Here is a 23,129-nt window from a genome sequence, read left to right as displayed (position 1 = left end):
TAAACTCGTAGGTTGTGCGGGATAATTGAGAACAAAAATATAAAAAATAATAGATAGTTACATTATTATTCATAGTTATGGTAATATAAAAACTATCAGATTACACTGATAAAAAAATAAAATTATAATTTATGAATATATTATATACGCTAAGTATAAAAACAAGACTAATGAAACATAAATATTAAATCATAAAGTCTTTCTCATGGTATATAATATTAATATAATATAATAAATACTTTTCAAAAAATAAACATAACATAATAACAATCTTATTTAATAAAAGATAATTATCATTGAATTATTAAAAAAATAGTATAATATATAATCTTTGTACTTATATATAAAATGGAAAATTAAATATTAATGATTAGGATTATGATGAATGATTATGATCAAAATTGATGATAAAGATTGTACATGGCAACATAGATATAACAATTTAAATGGAAAATATGACACCTCTATAAAAATCTAATGTGATAAAAAAACTAAAAATGTCACCTATGAAACTATCATCTCTTAGTTACATAGAGAGATTGAATACATGGTATATAATTATAAACACATAATGAGTTTGAATTTTTCATTACATGCCTTAAATTTTTTATTAACTTAGTTTAATTTCGTACGCATATTTAAATTTCAATGCAAGACAATTACCTTTTATATATTGACAAAATATTACAAGAAAAAAATTAAAAAGCCATTTTTGATGAAAATAAAACTTTTCATAACAATACAATTGTATTTTAACATGTTTTATCTATAATTAATAATTATGTTATTCTTAAAACTTATTGTGTTTATTTCGCGTATTTATATTGTCTCGCGTAATATACAAAAAATATAATTTTACTTTTATATATAGAAAAATACGATTTTCTTAAATAATTATTAACCAACTGAAATTTTATTTCATTTAATTAACATTTGCTTATGTTGTTGATCATATCAAATTGAAAATTTATTACCCGACACTTTTAATAAGTTATTCATTATATTTTTTCCTAAAAATATAGAAGTTGAAATTTAGGTCTCTTATAAAATTATATTATGAACTTTCAAATCTTAATTATATATATAATTTGCTTTTACATAAGTTATGTTAATTAAGTAAATATTAAAAGTTTAAGATTTTAATTTTCTAAATATTTTAGTTTTAAATTTGTTACATAAATCCAATATTTGTTTCAAATATTATTAATATTAATAATAAAATTCAACCATGATTTTAAAAAAATATTTTGAAAATTTCTAAAAATTTAACTATGAGTACATATTTTGAAACCTCAATATATTGATGTGAATTAATTTTAAAAATTTCAAAAGGTTAACTATAAACACAAAAAATAAATCATGAACACATAAAATTTGAAGTGTTACTAATTGAGTGTTACTAATTGTTACTAATTGAAGTGTTACTAATTGTTTGAAGTGTTACTAATTGTTTATAAAACATAAATCATGAAATTTTATGTTTTTTTTTTCTATATAAGACATACATTAACAACAAGATACTAATTCATTTACAACTTTGGTACCATGATACTAATTAATCTATTTTCAACATCTTTTATATATGGTTGTCAATGTATGATATTGTGAAACGATAACTTGTCACTAATTAAATATGTTTATCTCGCGTATTACGCGAGACAATAATCTAGTTATATGTATATTACCTTGACTTATCAAAAATTTTTTTCTAAACTTCTTTTTTCCATCTCCTTTAAATCTTAACACTAAACTTCAAAAATTGTGTTTTTTATAACTCCGGACCTATTGACAATAAATATTAATGACAAATGAAATATTTGGTACTCTAATATTTGACATCATGCAATAAGACTTTTTCCTTTTCTTTTATATTTTTTTTGGTACTCTAATATTTTTTTTTTCTCAATCAATATCCATGTAACCATGACAACATATTGTATTGTTTTTATAATAAATAAAAATGCTATATGTTTATATTCTTCTTTTGTTTTTTCAAAATGTTTCAGTCAAACGGTTGTAACGAGATAACCAACAACCAAGATAAAATGACCATCATTTTTGATAGTTTTTACTTTATTGCATCCGTTTTTATCGTTCATATGCTATTTTTTTTATTTACGTTTTATGTATCAATAAGTCTCTCGAGCAACGCTGGGTTAAAAAACTAGTTCTTAAATTATGTTGTTACTTGTTAGCATGAACTTTTTACATTTACCCTAAAAAAGTAGTACAGTTACGAAGAAGTTCCAGATTTACGAATAACTATCACTAAAGGTTATAATTTCTATTACACAATTCCTTTTCCTTTTTTTTCTCTTTTCTATCTCTGTAGGAAATAAGAAAAAAAAAAAGAATTATAAGAAATTGGGCTCTTTTACGGTCCAACTATCAAAATTCTTTATGTACTAAGGCCCAATGAAATGTTTAGAGATAGTGGTCCATTTATAGTTTGTAATATGTATGGGTTGCCTTTTGGCGTGACTTAATGGCATTACACAAGTTTATATGTTATCTACTCGTATATTTCAATGGTTAATCTGCTATCAAACTTCATGACCGACATATAAACAGTACTACGAGAAATCAAAACTTTGTTCTTTGTTATGTTTGAACATGTTCTACAATTACTTAATTACTAGAACTCTAGAAGTTGAAACCTTTAGTAGTGTACTAGATTTTAGACCCGTGTCCAACACTGGACACGGGGTTTATGATAATATATATCAATATTTAATCTTCATACATTTAATTCATAAAAGCTTATAATTTTGAAGGTATACAGTTTTAAGGGTTATAACTTGCAAGTTGTAATACAATACTCACAGATTGTCACTGTCATTATTAGCTGAGACATATTGATGAAATTGTTTATCGTAGTCATTACACAAGGCACATGATACAATAATTTATATATTATAAATTTTTTTTCAAACCAATTATAGTCATAATGTGATACTCCGTATTATTATGAAAGACAATTAAGAACTAAAATATAAACATGTACTTAACATTCAAATATATATATATTTGATCCTGATACAAGCCCATAACACGAATAAGTTTATTTTCAATCACATGTCCTATGATAATTAGATAACAATTAGGATTATTTTCATACTCTTTGATAAAAATTAGGACTCTTAATTTAAGTGACAATTGTAACTTTAAAAATTAAATATAAATACTTTTTGTAACTTTCTAAAAATTCTCTTCAAGTTGATGGCTAAAATAAATATAATTATTATTCAGGACTAAAAAGTGAAAGTTATTAATGGAAAACAAAAGAAAGTGTAAATTAATGAGACTTTTATACAAATTACTATAAATACTAATATAGTAATATATTTGGATAATGATTATTAAAATTTTTAATTTATAGTTAATCTAAATAATGACATAAGCGAAAGTCAATTTGATAAAATTGAATGATTGATTGGTTAATAAGTCATTAGTTCATTTGTCTTATATTATATATTAATATTAATATTAAGATTGCGTTTTCCAAAAGCAAACTTTACTCTTTTTAACACATAATTCCTCAATAACTTTCTTCTTATTTTTAAGACATGTAATTAGTTAGAAACATATAACGACCTTAAGTGAGAGATATTTGGATTCGAATAAAAAGTATTTTTGAACACGGACTAAGGAGTAAGGAGGTAGCTTGGTTTATCCTCTCAAGTGAATTTAAACATGTATGGGTCATGATGGGATTTGCGAGAACAAAAAAATATGTTTTATTACATATGCGTACGGTTGAAATATGCTTTCTTATACATAGATTTTAAACTTATGTTTAAGTCAAATAACTAATAAATCAGTTTGTTGATTACTTTTTCAAGTCAATCATACAGATTAAGGTCAAAATAAACTCGCCCGTATACTCATACGACTTATTGTATAGAGAAATTTACTTATTAAATTATTAAGTTCAAAAGAAATAGTAGCTTGTTTGTTTTTTTATTTTTTAATTACATCTGTTTGGATTTGTCTGGATTTAGAATGTTTGTTTCCAGTAAGTTGGTAAAAAGATAATTGTTGTTTGTTATAAGTGCCGAATGAACTGATTGAATATATATAAGTTATATAATATATTTTTTTATCAAAATATATTTATGAAAGGATAAATATGTAAAAATTGTTTCATCTAGACTTTTAACTAAGACAACACTTATTAATTAAGCCCTAAACAATCATTTGTATATGACTTAATTTTTACATTAAGTCTAGACTTTTGAATTATAATCGAACGGCAACGCTACCTAAATCTTTCTACGTAAACCGTCCTCTATAGATTTATTAGAGTTAGATCATATACAGTGGGAGCCCAATGGAGAATAGCCCATGGGCCATAACCTTATCACAGTATACCTAGAGGTGGGCATTGGATCGGAACCGGTGGAACCAATTCGGAACTGGAACCGGTTCCAGTCAACGTTGACTGGAACCGGTTCTTGGTCAACGTTTGACCATGTTTATTCGGTTTTTTCCCCTTTTTTTAGTTCGGAATCGATTGAAACCGGTAAGGAACCGATTTTTTGATCCAAAAGTGGAACTGGTTCCTCGGTTCCAATCAGTTCCGGTTCTTGGATAAATCCAGAACCGGTTTTTTTTGCCGACGTCTAAGTATACCAGCTTCGAAGTAAATTTTATGATATTCATAGGAAAAGCTGATTTTGAATGTATATACATTATCACATACTTTTGAGATTAACTTCTGCAGATATAACAGCTGTAATGGAAATAGTAACTCATGGACATATAAAATAAATTAAATGTTTGGTCCTTAAATTAAATTTATATAATATATAATCAATACATATAAAGATAAGTTTAATGCGTTTCAACGTAATTATACTTTGGATTTTGCTAAACGAAGCTCTAAGGGCTTTTGTTAAGGTGAATTAAATAGTTTTACACACTGATGCCAACTGCCAAGTTGGGTTTGGTGCAAGCCCACAGGGCCAGGCCCAACAGAGATAGGAACAACTTTTGGACCAATGGAAAATGATAATTGTACTTCTATTTTTTTTACTAATCTAATAGAAGGTATAAGCTTTCCTGCATATAGTACAAATTAGTGTTGCTTATGTGTGGTAGATTTATTGGTTGTGGTGGTACAATTATTACTTCCCATATAAAATACGATGGAGCAAATTGATCCCTAAAGCAAAGACTCCCTATCCATATCAACCTATATGCTTGGGCAAGGACTTACATTAAACAAGATATTTGTGTCTCGTGAGATAATGATCGGGATACCAACTCTTTCGTGGATTATAAAGCGATCAAGGTGGTTTGGAAGTTAATCTCCAAATGGCTGAGAATTGATTTAGGCTATCGTCCGCAAAAATGTTCTCCTAGATGTTCCGGTTCAGACGACCCTCTAGGTATTATGGAAGAACATGAATGATGGTTCAATTACTTTAATCCAAAATAATCCACATCAAACATGTAAATTTATAATAATCGTTCTATCCTTCACTTGGGCTTGGAACAGAAACTTGATATATAGGTCCAATTGGTTCATTTGGGCTTAAAATCCAAACTCTATCTAAATGAATGTCTAGACTCTACAGTCTACACACGGCCGAAGCATTTTTTTTTTAGCTCTTAGATACCTTGCTATACAAACCACAAGTAAGGAAATGCATGAAGTTCTGTTGTTAAAAAGGAAAAATGCACTAATCCATTTTACTTGGCTAGCCAACAAGAGTAGTGCTTCTTTAACCTGGTTAATGATATGTGTGCACTTTACTTTATATCCCGCCGATACTTTTTTGCCCTTCTGTTCTCTTACGATTTGTTGGCTACCCTTCAAGAGTTATTAGGTTTGCGCTATGTCACTATAGCAATTGTCAATATATGTCAGGTTAGCCCGCTTGATAGATGTTTTTGGTTGTTAGAGTGTGAGTCTAAGGATCGATAGCTAATACAAACCTATTTAGGATTATTTAGACGTGTTATAAGTGTTAGACCTTTTTATTTGCTGTTAAAAAAGAAAAAAAAAAAAAAATTTCTCTGTTTTGGGATGTTCGCAAATAATTGTTTGCTTGAAAAATTCCACCAATAAAAACATTTTAATGGTAAACATCAAAAGATACGATTCGTGACACAATGTAATGATTGAGATCGAACGAGGTAATGTGTTGTATAAGTCGAACTTACATCCTTTGTTTTCTTTCATTCGTGGATAATATGTCGATCTCATCGTAGAAGGGTAAGGAACTTCCGCATCTATTCTTTTTCTTACCGATTATATTGAAAGTTATTACAGAAAAGACGTATTCCTTATCTAAAGAATTTAAGAATAATTCCATAAAACAACTCATGTTAGTATCTTTTCACTATAAATATTTTGTACTACATCTATTTTCCATCAGGTGGTCCTAGAGTGTGCAAGTAACATCATCGATAATTATAATAAACACGATTGAGATATTGTAAAGTATTGTAATATGCACCACAAATATAAACACAACTACATCTTTTTCGTAAAATCAAAATATATGTGGTCCTTTGATGATGAATATGACAACTCTGTCATTATCTATCCATATGACAACTATGCTCAATGTGAAACTTATTGTTAATGAAATTAGTTGTGATTCAAGTATTTTAACCGCTCGTATAGATAAAAACATAAGTCTTTGATTAACCCAAATAAAAAGTCCATCAAAGTTTTAAACAAAATATTTAGTTTCCTATATTGATTAAACAATCTCATATGTCATTATCCAGACATATATATTTAGTCATAATTGATTACCCTTCAATATCTCTATTCATACAAACTTGGCAAAAGATGCGTGTTCCGTACAGTAGCAACTACAAGCATTTTTTTTCTTTTTTAACCATGTAGAGAAGATGATTGTTAGGGTGCAATACGATTGTGCCGATCATTTCCCCTATTAACTTTTACCTAATACTTTTTAGACGTATACATCGACCCATATTATAAGGTTTATGCTAACTGCAAGTGTGAATTGCTCGATCATCGGTTTCATGACACCGTGGGCACGGGTTAATCGACTTGCTAGGTGGTTAGGATTCTTCCAGTAAAGAACGAAGGAAAATGAAGAGGGTAGGACATGCTGTATTAAATGTGTATCTATCATGTATGTGTAGAAATATATACATAAAAAAAAGTAAAATTGACGAAATGGTGAAAATGTGTCGTTGGCAAGAATGGGTCACGTTAAAAATAAGGAATTAGTATATCAAAATGTAAACAACTTTATACGAATTGTCATATTGTGTATGGAATTTCATTTAATAAACTTTTAAATATTGTGCATTGTTGTATGTATCTGACAAATTAAAACTTACAAGTAGCTGCTTATATGGTTTCCAAAATACCCGATTACATACAATACACATGATTTAAAATTTCATTCAATACAATGCACGTAATTGAATTCGATACATACTACAACAATGCATATAAAGTTGCTTACATTCTGAGTTACTAACCTTAAAAATAATGTTTCATGTTTAGTGATAATCTAAGAATTTATTCTCACTTGAAGAGACATTAAATATATCCTTTTTTTTTTTAATTTTTTTCTTAAACTGTGTAGTAAATGTGTAAATGAAAGACGCTTTCAGCCTTCTTGTTTGAATAATATGCGAAAATGTGCGCGACTTCTTTTGATTTAGATGTACATGACTTAACTCGTACATCCTATTTTGTAGCTTAGAATGTGAATATTGTTCTTGGATCAAATAAGAATATGAATGCAATCTCATTTTAGAAATCAAATAGATCAAAATCGACTTAATTAGAACTAAGAATGTCTGCATCATCAAATAATTAGGGCCACAAGCTAGCTAGCTCGCTCGCTGGAAACTGCAAAATGTGCATTATTTATATCTCTCACTATCTTTCACTACATATCCTGCAAGCAATTTTCGTCTTTATCCTAATACTCATGAGAAGGATCCTGCTCTATATAAAAAGATGCTAAGGACCCACTTAAATACGAGTAGATATACAGAAAGAAGGTAGCATTAAAGATATAGGACATTGGACAAGACAAAAAAACCATTCTGAATCGAAAAACACATACATTCATAATTTGCTCATAGCGATTGTCCGTCCCCAGTGTCACTATCTGTCACAAATTAAGTCTCTACAATTAATTAAATATACTAATACATATTATATATTTACATATATATGATAACAAAGAGACCCGATGTACATTTTAAAGTGAGTCAAACGTGGTCAATGATTCACTAAATTAAAATGTCTATAAAACTTCATAGTTTTATTACCATTTTTATGTATAAGTTTAGTATAAAGTTAATTGGCCTACCAACTAAACATAAGTTCTTACTAAGTTATTCGACCCTTCTAGATTTCAAATCCTGGCTACAGCATTGTATAACATATTAGTCGGTTTTGAAACATAACAAAGCCAGTATCGATGATTTCGAACTTGATTGATTAATTAAGTTGTGAAGTTGGCAACAAAATGTAACTAGCTTGATTCATGTTTTCGTGACGCAACTAAACTAAAAAAGTTGGAAATCGTTAATCTTCTTTTAACATGTACATAGTAATAAAGGATTATTATAGGGAAAGACATTCTACCTAGCTCAAAGTTTCTCAAAGTAAACCCACAATGTTCACATGGTTACAAACGTATTTACAATAAGCTGTTGGAGTTTTGTTTTTAATATAAGGACAATGATAGACAGCTACCGTGTTACGGGATATGACAAAACTAGACAGACATTGGAGGATTATTTTAGGAGATCTTTTCATGATCCGAATTCCATATTTAGTAACTTAGGAGATCATAAATATCTATATAATTACCAATTAACTTCCCGTCAAGGACCGTAGCAGTATCGTCCAAACGGACGAGGTCTTCGATGGGCTCACGAAGAGTTTACCACAACCGGCGATTAATAACTTCTCTTTTTATTCATGAAATACATGTTTTATTACTATATTAAAATAAATAAAAGATAAATTAATTTTCCCTTTTGCAATAATCTATCCTTTGATCAATTAATTAATTAAATTTCTCGATCGTCTAAAATATGCCCGATATGGATCCAAGGTCGATCCGGATATTTATATTATCTAACTTTTTTGTTATCCGTTTTGTTCTTATAGTCGTATATGTTTCTTTTTCTAATATATTTTCTTTAATGACTCGCATATTTGTTTTTTCTTCTGGTGCCTTATCCCTATGTGCAACGTGAGAAACAACATCGAATATAATATAAACTAGCACGGTACCCGCGCTATGCGGCGGTGGTGGAGCGTCGTGAGTTTGTGTATATAATTGATGTAAAAGTTTAATGGACATATTTTAAATGATAAAGGACTGACAGTGTAATTTAATCATTAATATTAAGGGGATAGTGTATATGAAAGTATTTTAAGGGGTGTTAAGTGAAAATATTACATATTTTCAACATTACCAAAAATAAAAAGGGCTATTATTTTTATAATATAGTATAGATGTATTACTAATTTATTTTAATTTGTCACGTATCAGATTTTGGTCCTATTGATATGTGTGATAGTCATAGTTTTCGACTCTTGTTTTTGAGTTGACTCGAAATCCCGATTTTTGATTCGTGATTCGAAATGTGACTCGAATCGTAAGAATTGTGATATCTAATAATATATATTTTTATAATTATATACAAGTATTTATTGTAGATATACCATATTATATTTATATATTAAGTTAAAGATAAATTTTAAAAAATTAAAAAAACAACAAATTATTTTGTTACTCGTGACTCGACTCGTAATTCGGAACACGACTCAGACCGACTCAAACAACAAAAGAACTTGTTATGTTACGGGTATATAGAGCAAATCCTAGTCATCACCGAATCAACTCGTCTTTATTTTGTTTTGACTCGACTCGTATAAGTCGAATCGTGACTCGTATGAGTTTCACAACTATGGTGATAGTCACCTACTAATAGGCCACAAATTTGACTTGCAAATGTGTATCTTGGATTTTGTATAAATCTTGTATAAATGTTATTTAAAAAAACTGATAAATCAATTTAAAAGAATAGTCTAACAGTCAGTAGAGTCTTTTAACACATGGTAAATGTAATCTATTAGTTCGAAGTTTTGATTTCTTCTTTTAATTATGTCCAACGTCATTATTATATTATTCTGATTTCCACGTCATTGTTTAAGTTGATTTATCAATTTATTTTTGAATGACTTAGGCTTAATACCAGATCTTTTCATATGCAAAGCAATGCAAGAAAAACCTTTGTTTGTGTTCTTTTGATCACATCAAAATTTGAAGCAAAAACATCTCAACTCCATCATATATACACCATTTAATTCTAAAGTAGTATATATTATAAAATGAATTAATTAATTCATGGTTTAATATAGACTTTAGAACTTTAGTGCAATGAAGTAAATCGCATTACCGACAAAAGTACATATAAAATAAATTGCGTTTTAAATAACCAAAGTTGTGCAACTTTGCATACTTATTATATTATATTCTCATAGAGACAAGAATAGAAAGAAACATGACAAGGACGAAATACACATGGAAAACGTACTATACAATTTGACTAGACCCAAATATATATATTACACACATCAAACTACAATTTATCATGGTGTACGTGTAAAATTTCCCTTTTTTGTGTTTTACATAAATAGATAAGGAAATAAAAACATTAAAAAAAGATAATTTATGAGCTAGCTAACTTCTTAATTGGTATAACAATGGCCTAATTAAAAAATTATTTTTAACTTACTAATTATAAGTAGACCTTATATAGACACGTAAAAATAATCTTTTTAACATTCCCCAAAGTCTCTAACTGAAAAAGAATTCTTCTCCGGCAAGTTTGACCCGGCATGACGTAATCCTAAAGTAAGTGACACGTCACCAGAAGTACTATTAGTACCAAATCTTATCAATGTGGAACCAATTTGATCATGAGACACGTCATCTTTTGTCACCGGAAAAGATGGTGGAATAATAGACATATTATTATTAATATTTCCGGTAGTGTAAGAATATGATGATGACATGGCATTTGTTGTTGTTGATACTTGGTTTTCAGAAAAACAGTTTTGTGTATTGATGGCAAGAATTGAAGGGTCATTTTCAGGGTCATTGATTTCGGATATATTTGCATGTGTATTTGTATATATAGGTGGATGATGATGCATGGAAGTTTGTGCTAATGCAGCACAAGAAGAAGTAGTAGTTGATGATGAAGAGGGACCATTTTTGTAATTAATATTGTTGTTGTTGGTTTCTGATTTGTTATTATTATTGTTGTTCTCTTGATCATCATCAATATCTTCATCATCATCATCATTTTGGTCTATATTTTGAGGAGGATCAATTCCTTCTTGATCTTCTTCTTTGCTTTCTTGTTGGTACATGTCTTCTACCATAGGTTTCCACAACCTGACCCTTGCATTTATGAACCAATTTGATACCTACAAAACATATACAAACACACATATATATAGATACATACAAAGATAATAAATTATGGTGATTCAGAATCAGAAATGATCCAGCAGGACATGCATGAGTAGTATGTTGATACTAATTAATGTCAAAATCTAATTCCTTGGCTTTGAGTTTTGTTTTTTTAACATTATATTTTTGTTTTATTAGCCTAGCTAATTAAAAATCTTAGTGTTTTTAATGTGAATAGAAGTAGTAAAAGAAAATAAAGAAAATCACACACATGGATCAAGCAATTATAAACAAAGGAATAATCCTATACAAAGTCATAATAAATTGGTTTCAAGAACTAAAGTTCAATCCTAGATTTTTCTCTTTGATTTTCCCTCCACTTTGGATCAAGCAATTAACTTGATTAGCTAGGATGCTGCCATACTTAACAATTATAAATGACTATAAAATGAAAATTGTGTTCAAATTCATTTTACTTACTCTATTAATTCTCAATTCACACATATATATATATATATAGAAGCACAAAAATGAGGAACTATTTTTTTAAGTGAATTTCGCTAGAAACCTGATGTCGCAATTTGACAGCGAGAGGTATAGCATACGTTGTCTTAACCGCGTCTGCACTAAAGAGCTCTCTCAAAACAATGACTAATTCAAATACCCGATGGAGGAAAACCTAGCTCATTTAATCTGTGCGAAGACACGACAATTAATAAGAGTAAACCATGTCCTTTCATACTCGAACCTGAGTAATCTCAGACCAAGCTCTCATGGAGAGTGGGAGATTCGAACTTGGGACGTGTGAAGTCACTAAGTCTCTTCACAACCACTGGACACTTATCATTGATCTTAAGGAACTATTTCAAGACCCTTTTGGAGAAAGTAGTACAAAAGACTCCTATTAAACGTTTTTGTCTCATTAGAAAAGCATGTTTTTTGGCCTTTAATTTTGGCTACTCAGGCTAGCTAGTGGTTAAAACCAACAAGGATCTAATGTTCCATTTAAATAAATAAATAAGTTGTGAGTAAAACCATAAGAAGAAACAAGTAATTATATATACAATGAAGTGATATATATGATGGAATAGAAAATTAAAACCTGTGAAATTGACATTGACATATATATATCATTGTCATTATAAACTGTACATTGATTAAGACGTCTGCCTTACAACAGTCATTTTACTTCTGACTTCATGAATCATGAATAAAGCCAAGGATGCTCTCTAATTTCCTTTCTACTGTTTTTACTACCATATAACTTCATGCACATAAATGTATGAATTTTTACATGCACCATACATGAATGGATATTGGATATTGAATATTGATACAATATAACAACCCTTCTACAAACTATACGAACTTACTAACTTTCAATAAAGAGCGATGATATGGAAAATGTAAGAATATTTACAAATATTTGTATGACTGGAAATGAAATTAAAAAATTTTAAGAATCTGTAAACTGACTAAACAGTTAAAGACGCGTAAGGTCGTCTCTAAAATCAGAGATGATCTAATCATAATTTTCTTAAAGTATATTACATACTCTTATAACAAATAATTACACTACCCTTCAACATGGTTCTCAGAATAACATGTTTAATCAATAATTTAACTTGAGTTTAGTGCATATATTAAGTTTAGTGTACGTAGTAATAAAATAACCATTTGTATTCACAAATTTGAAATTTAATTTAATTCAAGAATAATACAGTACTTTAGGTATGCATTAAGTGGATAACCTTAAATTAATACAACATGCATGAATGATTCCTAATTTTAAATCAAGATGGTGTGTTAGACAAGTAAAATATTTAACTAGCTAGATGGTGGTATGTCACATCTTATTTGGTCCAAGGTTCGATTTTTTGGGCTGAATTAGATTACGTTATCAGATTGTAAGACGATATATCAACAACGAAGGCATAACACCCAAACAATATATACATTTAATAATCTTAAACAAGATTACTATTTATGAAGTTTGAGTGCCAATATTATACTATCAGATAAGTATTATATCAAGATTACTTAAATTGGGATTATAAGGTCATTTTCAGTAAGGTAATCTAGATACACTTCTTCCATCTTTATATATATAGAGATATAAAAAATATAACTCTATCTAGCTAATATATTTGTCCTGTAAATTAAAATAATTTTTTTAAAGAAGTCAAATTTCTTGTATACATAGAAAATCACTACTATCCATTTTCTGAAACTATATATAGCTTTTGAATATAATATATTTGTCTTATTGCAAAAAGGTGAATTGAGAAAGAATAATTTATTTAGAGAAAAGTTTTTAAAATAACAATTGATGAAGATACAAATCTTTTAAAGGAAAAATAATGCTATGAAAATACTCTCTTTTTTCCTATAGAGAGATATATATGATTGAAAATAGTCCAAGAGACATATACTAATTAAAAAATAATATTCCTAAGGCAGAAGCTAGCGAAGTAATGGCAAAAAATTGGTTAAAGAGAAGACAAGGCACGAGAAAGCAAATGAAGCAGTGATTAAATTTGGTGTACACGATGACTTAAAACAGTGGCATGCAGTGTGAAGATAAAAAAAAAAAAGAAATCACACGTCTTGTCTCAACTGTACTTATGATCAAATTAGATGCACTGTCGTCCTCACTATATACAGGTGCGACAGCCTCTCCTTTTTTCGACGTACTATCCCATTAACTAATCCTTTTATTTCTTGTACAAATGATTGTATTCATTTAAGATGTTTTTCCAAAACTTTAACACAAATGTTAACAACCTCATTAGCAAGTTTACAAAAAATTATTTTAGAAGTTTTGAGAAAAATTCTCTTAAAACATACAATTTTTTTTTATAATATTACATATATGAATGAATTTTAAAACATATAATGTAATACATAATATAAGAGTTAAGAGTTGTTATGGTTTGTGTAAAAGAAAAATTTTTGAAATATGAAAAGTATATATATATGTACTTTTGGTTTAGATAAAATTTTGATTAATGATATACTTAATTCAAAGAATAAGACGTTTCTTAGCAATAACAAAAGCAAAAAACGTTAAGAAAAGCAATTAGTGATTAAAATGGACTTAATATCATGCATCGAGTTTGTGTTAGATATGAAAAAGTTACTTAGAAAATCATAATTTTTTTGTTGTATATAATGTTGTCAATAACATATGACTCAATTAGTGATATGATTTTTTGTCATACGCAAGATCTTAATTAGGTTTAAGCCTGGACGTACACCTTTAGTCACAAACATTGAGCAAGTCAAAGTGTGTCCCCGTTATGGTGTGAAATCGATTTTAGGCTAATTTGAGTTGTCCTTTATCAACCTTTTGCTATAAATTATATGGAAACTAACTAGCAAGAAGTATATATATATATATAATGTTGAAACTAACACGATGCTAATAACAAATTAGTAATAACAAACTAACAAAATAGTTGCAAAATCAAAATGTTTCTAATGCATATATATATACTTAAAATGTTACTAAAAACATACTAGCTAGAACAAATCAAGAAAGAAAAAAAAAAAAAAAGTAGGCCAAGTAATATCCACATCCAAGAGCATATAATATTAATTAGAAGACTTTTAAAGATTAATGTTGCAAACATAAATTATATTCGGTATGTGAATTTGATGAGAGGAGGAATGGATGGGTGACCTTACCAATAATGGCATTATTTCTAATCAACTATATCAATTATTTCAGTTTTAAATTCTATTATTATTCTTTATCAACATTGTTAGGATTTCGTTATCATAATGGAAAGCTCAAATCCCACATAGTTAAACATAGACAAATGCATCTTTCACTTTTTATATATCCATGTATATATGCATGTACACTATACTATACGTATATCCAAAAGAGTGATTGAAAATGAAAGATATAAGAAATGAAATACAAACAAACCTGATTTCTAGAGAGTCCAGTCTGTCTGGCCAAAAGATGTTTATCAGCATCACTTGGATACCTGAAAATCATTTTTCAACATGAATTTTATTTACATAATTATAATAATCTCGTCCCAACATATTTCTTATCATTTTTGTATCATATGAAAATATTTGAATAAAATAAGATGGTCATGAAAAATGTGGTGAGTTAGTGGCCCTTCAAACTTTCTTTGTCACATTATACTTTTATCTTATAACCAATCATATAAATGTATATATATACGTATTTTATGTATACATACTCATGAAGTATTAAGTGGTCAACTATTAATTTTAGTGGGCTTAAATGATACTAAATATATAGTAGCTAGCCTAGCTAACGTACATAGGTTTTAAAATAAGGCATAGTTGAGTGAAGTGAAGTATATAATGAAAGAACCACTTTATCTGCATTATAGTTGGAGAGACACTATCAGTTGACACTCCTACATACATATATACTTTCATTATTTTATATTGCCAAAAAGTGATTAAAGGTTGCACCAAAACATACACTCATTCTTTAAATTACACTCTTTTTATGTCTATATGAGTTCATCATATCATTACCTTCTTATTGCTAATTATTGTCTCATTATTGTAAGAAGAGTTCAGAAACAGTTAAGATAACATTTATGTTTATGCATTTAATCCATTTAGACCATATTAATTAATTTGATACCAAAACAAAGAAGAAGGCTGATGCCTTTTTGGGAAGAAAAACAAAAACAAACTTTAGCAAGTTTTAGGCATATATGAATAGATTTGATGTAATATTTATAGCTGTTTTAAAAAAAATACCAACAAGTTTGTGTTTTTGATCCAATTTCAGGATGATTATTAATTAGCTTATAGGGAAGAAATCATGAACCTAATTAACGATTCGAAGAGGGACTTACGGGTGTAAAAAGTGCTCGAAAAGCCAAGCTCTTAAAATGTTAACCGAACGTTCAGGCAAGCCTCTTTGGGGTCTCCAAGCTTCTTGTTCCATCATGCCCATTTGATGGAATGCTCTTTGTTGTCTTAAGCTTTGTTCTAACAACTTAAGCCTTGGTGTCTCACCTTTAGTGACACCCGAAGAACTCGCGTCTTTCTCCCCTAATAATTCACAACTGTGTTTCAACTGAGCCGCGATTGCATCTTTTAAACAACGAAAATGGCGTGACATGGCCTTTTGTGCTAACGCTGTGTATGGTACCGCTCCGCCGAACCCCATCACTAAATCAAAGGAATTCACCACCATTTGCATCTGTTCACAGTAGTGATTGTATCTCCTTTCCACCTGCATTGATGAATGTTAATAATAATTTTAATAATTGACTTACTAAATTGCACAAGTCAAAGAGAGACATAATTATCAAAAAAGTTATTAAATACGAGTACATTATTATTGCCTATATATGTAGTGAATTCTTGAGCAGAAATGGTTACTAGCTAGATCAATATTTCAGAATAACAACTGATTTTTCTTTAGAAACTAAAAAACAAAAGAAAAAAAAAAAGGTAATCGTTATTTATTAAAAAAATAAATATTGCTGTTGATGATAGGACATCAACAGATTGTTGTTTTTAAAAACTTTGCATTTTTTTTTCTCAATAAAGCCAAGGATTAACTGTTTACATTATGTTAGTAGAGTATTAAATTACCAAACATTAATTAAAAAATATATTATGATTTATTAATGTAAGTCTGTGGAACTTTTCAAGATTTGCTATAATGTGTATGAAATTTTCAAATTAAAAGAATAGAAATCATTATTTAACAATGAATTATGAAGCTAAGGAAGCTACAACCCTAATATTTTAATCTATGATGATGATTATACTATGCAAGTAGCTTGTCATGGTTTTACCAAAACTAAATTAATTGTACTAATTATCTTATGCCCAAAAACTTTCAAAAATGACAAACATTATTGATGTAAGCAAAATCAGCATATTCTGTCAGTGAAAAACCCTTCTATTTCGGCCGGCTTTTGTCAAGAAACATTTACTAGTTGCCGGAATTTTGTGCCGGCCCGGTGTCTTTGCAACACCAACACTAACACTAACACAAAAGGTAAAGTAACACCCAGTACCGTCTTACACAGGTTATAAACCCAATATGGGAGACGAGATGTAGACAGTTTTAACTTTACCAAAAGTAAACAGAAACACAAAGATTGACTTAATTTGTACCTCATCAAGCATGGAAGACAGTTTTACTTTTCTTCTTTGATGTTCAATTCTATCAGAAGATGATAAGGGAGGAAGCTCTTTTGAGGAAGCACCACCACCACTACTATTTGTTGGATTGTTAGATTTTAAAGCGGATTTATTTTTCTTGAATTGACCTCTTCCCACACTACAAAATTCTTCAAGTAATTCTTGTGCTGCTTTCACATACCTAGAATTTCTAAGGACTTTAACAACTCCTAAAGAAGACGATCCGAAACCGATATGAATTGGACCATGATTATGGGGTTGTCCCATATGTAAACTTCGATAAGGATCTCCACCGGTAGTAGCGCCTAGTTGATTAAAGTAAAACATTCCGGCTGTACCCGAATCATCGCCAATTCTTAAGTCTTCAACTTTAGCTGCTTCCAAGTGATGTTGTAAAGTTGAAGATAATGAAAGTGAAAGACCTTCAACTCCACCGACGTTTTCACCTTCATTTGATGTACCTCCACCAGGAGGTACCCATGCGAATTGACCAAAATGCCCTTGTCCGGTACCACTAGTACTGCCAAAGCTTTGTTGATGATGAAGGGTAGAATTGGTAGATGGGACATTATTTGGCATCAACATGTGAAGAGTTGAAGATGGTGATTCTGAAGAAGGAGATTCTTGATGATGAGATGGGTTTGTTAAAAAAAGTTGCATGGCATGATTAGTACTATTTCCGTACCAATCACCGCCTGTACTGTTTGGCCTTCGGTTTTGTTGATGGTAATTTATTTGATTTGCCAGCAATTCTGAGGCGGAATTTGGGTTGTTGGGTCCCGAGAAATTAAACATCTCGGACAACATCCCAGCTCCCGTCTCGTAAACTGCCGGCAAATCGTTACCATGTACTGCTTCCTCATCTAACCTTCGGATCTGATCTTGACCCGAAGATGATCTCTCGAACCCATGTGAGAAATTGAAGATATAATCTTGTGACATAGAATTTCCAAAGACAGTAGGTTTCTTGAAAAAATTACTATTTCCATAATATCATGAAAATGATAATCTTGTACATGGATGTCATCTTCATCAAGTATTTTTTTCACACCCTATATTATTAGACATATATTGAGGATATGATGGAGATTAAAGACAAAAAAAAAAAAGAGCTAGAGTAAAAACAGAAAGCATCAAATGGGTGTCTCTTGATACTTTTTGTCAAGTTAAGATAAAATATTTTAATAAAAAATTGTGGAACTTTTTATGAAATGAAAAAAGCATGAATACTATATTTAATCTAACCTTTGATTATATGTTGTGAAAAAGAGAGGGAGGATGCAAAGCCTGTAAGATATCCTTTTCTTTCTCTTTTATAGTACCAGTACTGAGTGAGTAGTGTTCTCTGCAATCGCCTTCTTGATAGAGAGATAGAGAAAGAGACGAACTGTTTTGTAAATATACATGAAAATGGATATGTTATAAAATATTTAGGTCGATGGTTGTGTTATGAATTTAAATTACATGGCCAATATGCATTTTTGAAGAGAGATGCTAAAGCAGTCGCTTTCTTCAACGCCCTATCTTGTACTCAACATATTTATTTATGTATGAAAATTTAAAAATTACTCTCTCCGTCTCATTAAAAGTGTTATACTTTTAATATTCAAAGTCTTTATTTTTAACTTTGACCTTATATATAATTACTAGCATTAAAAAACACGTTTTCATCTCCTTATTATCACATACACAATTAAAAAAGTAAAAAAGACTATATTAACCCTTTTCCTCTCACTACAAATAATGTAGCATATATTTGTCCACACTTTTAGTTAGTGTAAAGAAATTAAAAATTTTGTCACGCTTTTATGTGTGTAAAAATATATAGATTGACAAGTGTGTAGAAATTTATCCACACTAAACACTGTGTAAAAATAAAAGTTAGTGTGGACAAATAGGATGTTACAAAATAATTGTTAATGTTCACACTAAAAAGTGTGAACTTTTAGTTTTACATACTTTTTAGTGTAGATAAACTTCTACACACTTTTAATTCTATATATTTTTACACACATAAAAACGTGATAAATTTTTTAGTTTGTTCACACTAACTAAAAGTGTACAAATGCAACCCAAATCGATCATCACACATACAACGAAACCTTTTCTCTTGTCAACTTTTAGCCTAAATACTTAAACTACATTGTTTTTATTCATTAATATAAATATTTTCACCTAATATATCTAGAATACCTATAATAAAATTATTACAACATATATTTTTCTATCACCGGCACTCGCCATCACCGTAATCACTTCCGTTGTATGGACATCGTAACTTACAACATGGTCATAAAATCTTGATCAGAGAATATAAGTATGTATCTATCTCATCCTATCCGACCTTATATATAGTTATAATTATGAGTTAATGATTTGGTAATCAAAAAATAAAGAAAAAAACTATATACGAATCGAATCAAGGGACACCTTTTACCAACTGATAATGATATCTTAACCATAGAATTAATTTAATACGTGAATCCCATTAAATACAATTCAAGTGGGATCTCTAGATATATTTTATTATATTAAGCCAACATAATACTCCTAAGTTTTTTTCCTTGGATCTTTCCTCTAACAACCGTTTCCATGATTTGTGTATAGTTCTAGCTAGAGATATTATAATCATTATTAAGCATTGAAAAGAGAGAGAGAAATGAGATAGAAAAGATTCAATATTTACTTATTTAGATGAAATGCAAATAGAAAGGGAAAAGAAATTAATTCTATGTCTAACATTAACTTAATTAATATATTGGGTCATTGTCAATATTATTATCAAGGATGGATGTGAGCATGCGCAAGTCGCAACGGCTTAAGGTTCTAATCCCACAAGGCCCATGTTCTTTTAAAGGCCCAAAATTCTAATTTTTGGTACTTTGTCGAAGGCTTGAAGAAATCGAAAGACATATTACGATGCAACATAAACATTCACGACTAACAAAAATGTTATGTATTCATACTTACTTTTAAGAAATGTAAAAAAATTTCTTAATTTATTCACACTTCAAAATATTAAAAAAGAATATACACTTATAAATAAATTTGAAAAATCATAAATTTTTTTACATTTATATATGTTAGGAAAAAGGTACATACTTTTAAGTATATAAAAGTATATCAAGTGTTCACACTTAGAAGTGTGAGAATTAATTTGTGACACCAAGTTTCTTCACACAAGAGAGGTGTGAAAAAATTAGGTGTTACAATTTAACTTTTATACAAAGTGTGAATATATTTGACATTTGTTTACACTTTTAGGTGTAATTTTTTTTCACATATGTAAGTTTGAAAAAACTATAAATTTTAAAATGTCTTTACACTTTTAAATGTGCATACTTTTTAAACACTTTTAAGTGTGAAAAAATTTTAAAATTAAAATTTTTTCACATTTCTTAAAAGACTATGTGAATAAATGGCTTTTTTTAGTGATTTTGCGTAGTCCAAAACCAGGTATGAAATATATAATAAAAACCAAAGCTTATACTTTTGGTTTAAGGGTGGGTTTTTAGTTGCTCTAAAATAAGGAATGCTATCAAAACTAGTCATATGCACTATGCATCCGCAAGGCGGCGGTGTATTAGTAGCGGTAAGTAGTGTAGGTTATTAATGTAAAAGGATAGATGTTGTAAATTAATTTTATTAAACCATTTCATCATCAAGAATATTATAGGTATTTCAAATAGATATTATAGACATTTTCAAGTGGAGATGTTTTAAAAAGTGAATAAAAAGAATAAATGTTTTAGGGTTATCAAGTTGAAAAAAATGAAATGAACCAAATGCTTTATATTATGTATTATCAAAATAGGCATGATTTCTTTTTATCCAAACAATCTAAAGAGCTTCTTTCATTAAAGGAAAAAAAAAAGCTATTGCTCTTTTTTCTTTGTACAACAAGCTTGGTAATTATGAGTAACTTGTTTATACATATACATTTGATACACTCTCAAAACCCGTATTTGTTCTAAAAACATGTGGAAAATGGTATTTGGTCTTAATTTATCGTACATTTGCTACGCTTTCAATTCAGTTCTCTAACTTCTTCTCTCTTCAAAACTAATTATCTGAAAATGTCACAAATCAACTTTAATTTAGAAGACAAATTTGTTGTCATAATTTTACCAACATATCATTGTTGTCCTAAGAACCAATTTTCATTTATCCAGAGTTTAGAATTATACATATATGATATTAAATGTATTAATCATTGTTCAATAAATTAACTTATCACATTATCAGTGTCATTTCAATTCATTATGTTTTTATAACAGAAAGATTGAATTATCAAGTGTACGTAGAAGAGGATCCAAATGGGAAAATTTAAGTCAAAGTAATAATGCAAGTAGTTAATAGCCCATTATTAATGTAGTGATGACAATCAATATAAGAAGACTTGTTTAATAATTACTACTTGTAGAAAGAAACTAAGGCCAAAAAAAAGTTACCTGCAGGTGCTTTTAGAGAGGTGCATATATGATCATGTCGATATATTACTTGGGGATTGAGGACCAAAAATATGAAATGTCTTTCTCATTAAAGGTCACTTTCCTTTCATTAAGTAAAGAACCAACATTCTCATGGTCTGGCTCCACTTTTTTACTTATCCAAAGTTATAAAAATGAAAAAGGTAAAATGGAAATAGTATAATAATAAAAAGAAAAGTTTCTATATATATACTCTCATTCGCTATTGACTTGCAGTGTATTTAAATTGTAAATTTACCCCATTATTAAGGTAGATATGAATATGTATATATTTGATGTAATCAAGACAAACATAAGAAAAAATGGGAGAATGGCTATAAAAGAAAGAAATGGGTGGGCATGTATGTTAGTGTGGTTTGGACAACTTTATTTCTTTATCGAGAGAAGCTTGGACAACTTTAAGGGATGCATGGCCCCCTCTCCATGGAAAATGACATCAAATAATTCAAAGCAAAAGCTCTTCATCATCAAAGAGTGGACCATTTGCAATACATGTATTAAACATATATCTATGTATACATACGTATCTAGATGCATATATGTAAATTTTCAGGGATGTGTATACACATAACACCTTTTCAAACTCTTCAAATTGAATATCGGTTTTAAAACCGTAACGTTAACTCTCACATTTCACACTAAACATTTTACCTTAAATCTTTCATATAATCATATCAAAACCCAAAACCATCACATCATCAATAATTATAACTTATAAATTACTTTTTAATAAATAAAATAAATTTTTTTTAACAAGTAATAAATAGAATAGAGAAAATTACATTTTCAGTCCCTCATGTTGACAGGATTTTCAGTTATTGCCCTTCAGTAAATTAATTACAGAAAAAACCCTGAAGTTGGACAATTTTTTCACTTTTCACTCTATGACTGACAGTCGTCTATTAGGCTCGTTAAGTGAGGGGCAGATTCGTCATTCCACCATGATATCTTCTTATTCTTATTCCAAACTCAAACACAAACCCAGATTTTGAAAATCAAGGCGGTCGGAAAACAAAATGTCAACTGAAAA

General features: G+C 29.1%; 1 protein-coding gene across 1 annotated transcript; it reads right to left on the bottom strand.

Moving 5' to 3' along the window:
- Window positions 1-10,576: 10,576 nt before the first annotated feature.
- LOC122578050 (BEL1-like homeodomain protein 4) lies at window positions 10,577-19,034 on the bottom strand. Its single transcript, XM_043749918.1, has 5 exons — window positions 18,855-19,034; window positions 17,583-18,661; window positions 16,304-16,686; window positions 15,382-15,442; window positions 10,577-11,461 (listed from the first exon to the last, which is right to left on the bottom strand). The coding sequence occupies exons 2-5, from the start codon at window positions 18,549-18,551 to the stop codon at window positions 10,808-10,810; spliced, it is 2,067 nt and encodes a 688-aa protein (XP_043605853.1). The 5' UTR covers window positions 18,552-18,661; window positions 18,855-19,034; the 3' UTR covers window positions 10,577-10,807.
- Between the last annotated feature and the right edge of the window lie 4,095 nt (window positions 19,035-23,129).

Source organism: Erigeron canadensis, chromosome 8 (assembly GCF_010389155.1).
Source record: "Erigeron canadensis isolate Cc75 chromosome 8, C_canadensis_v1, whole genome shotgun sequence".
In the NCBI taxonomy this organism is placed as follows: Eukaryota; Viridiplantae; Streptophyta; class Magnoliopsida; order Asterales; family Asteraceae; genus Erigeron; species Erigeron canadensis.
Note: the sequence above shows the minus strand (reverse complement) of the source record. Positions and strands in the feature narration are given on the sequence as shown.

What these genes read in the sequence shown, in the direction of transcription:
- LOC122578050 (XM_043749918.1), bottom strand. Translation starts at nt 18,551, where the DNA reads ATGTCACAAGATTATATCTTCAATTTCTCACATGGGTTCGAGAGATCA. An exon ending in TGTCTTCCATGCTTGATGAG is followed by an intron (nt 16,687 to 17,582) that starts GTACAAATTAAG and finishes TCATCAATGCAG; the next exon opens with GTGGAAAGGAGATACAATCA. An exon ending in TTCGAGCACTTTTTACACCC is followed by an intron (nt 15,443 to 16,303) that starts GTAAGTCCCTCT and finishes AATGATTTTCAG; the next exon opens with GTATCCAAGTGATGCTGATA.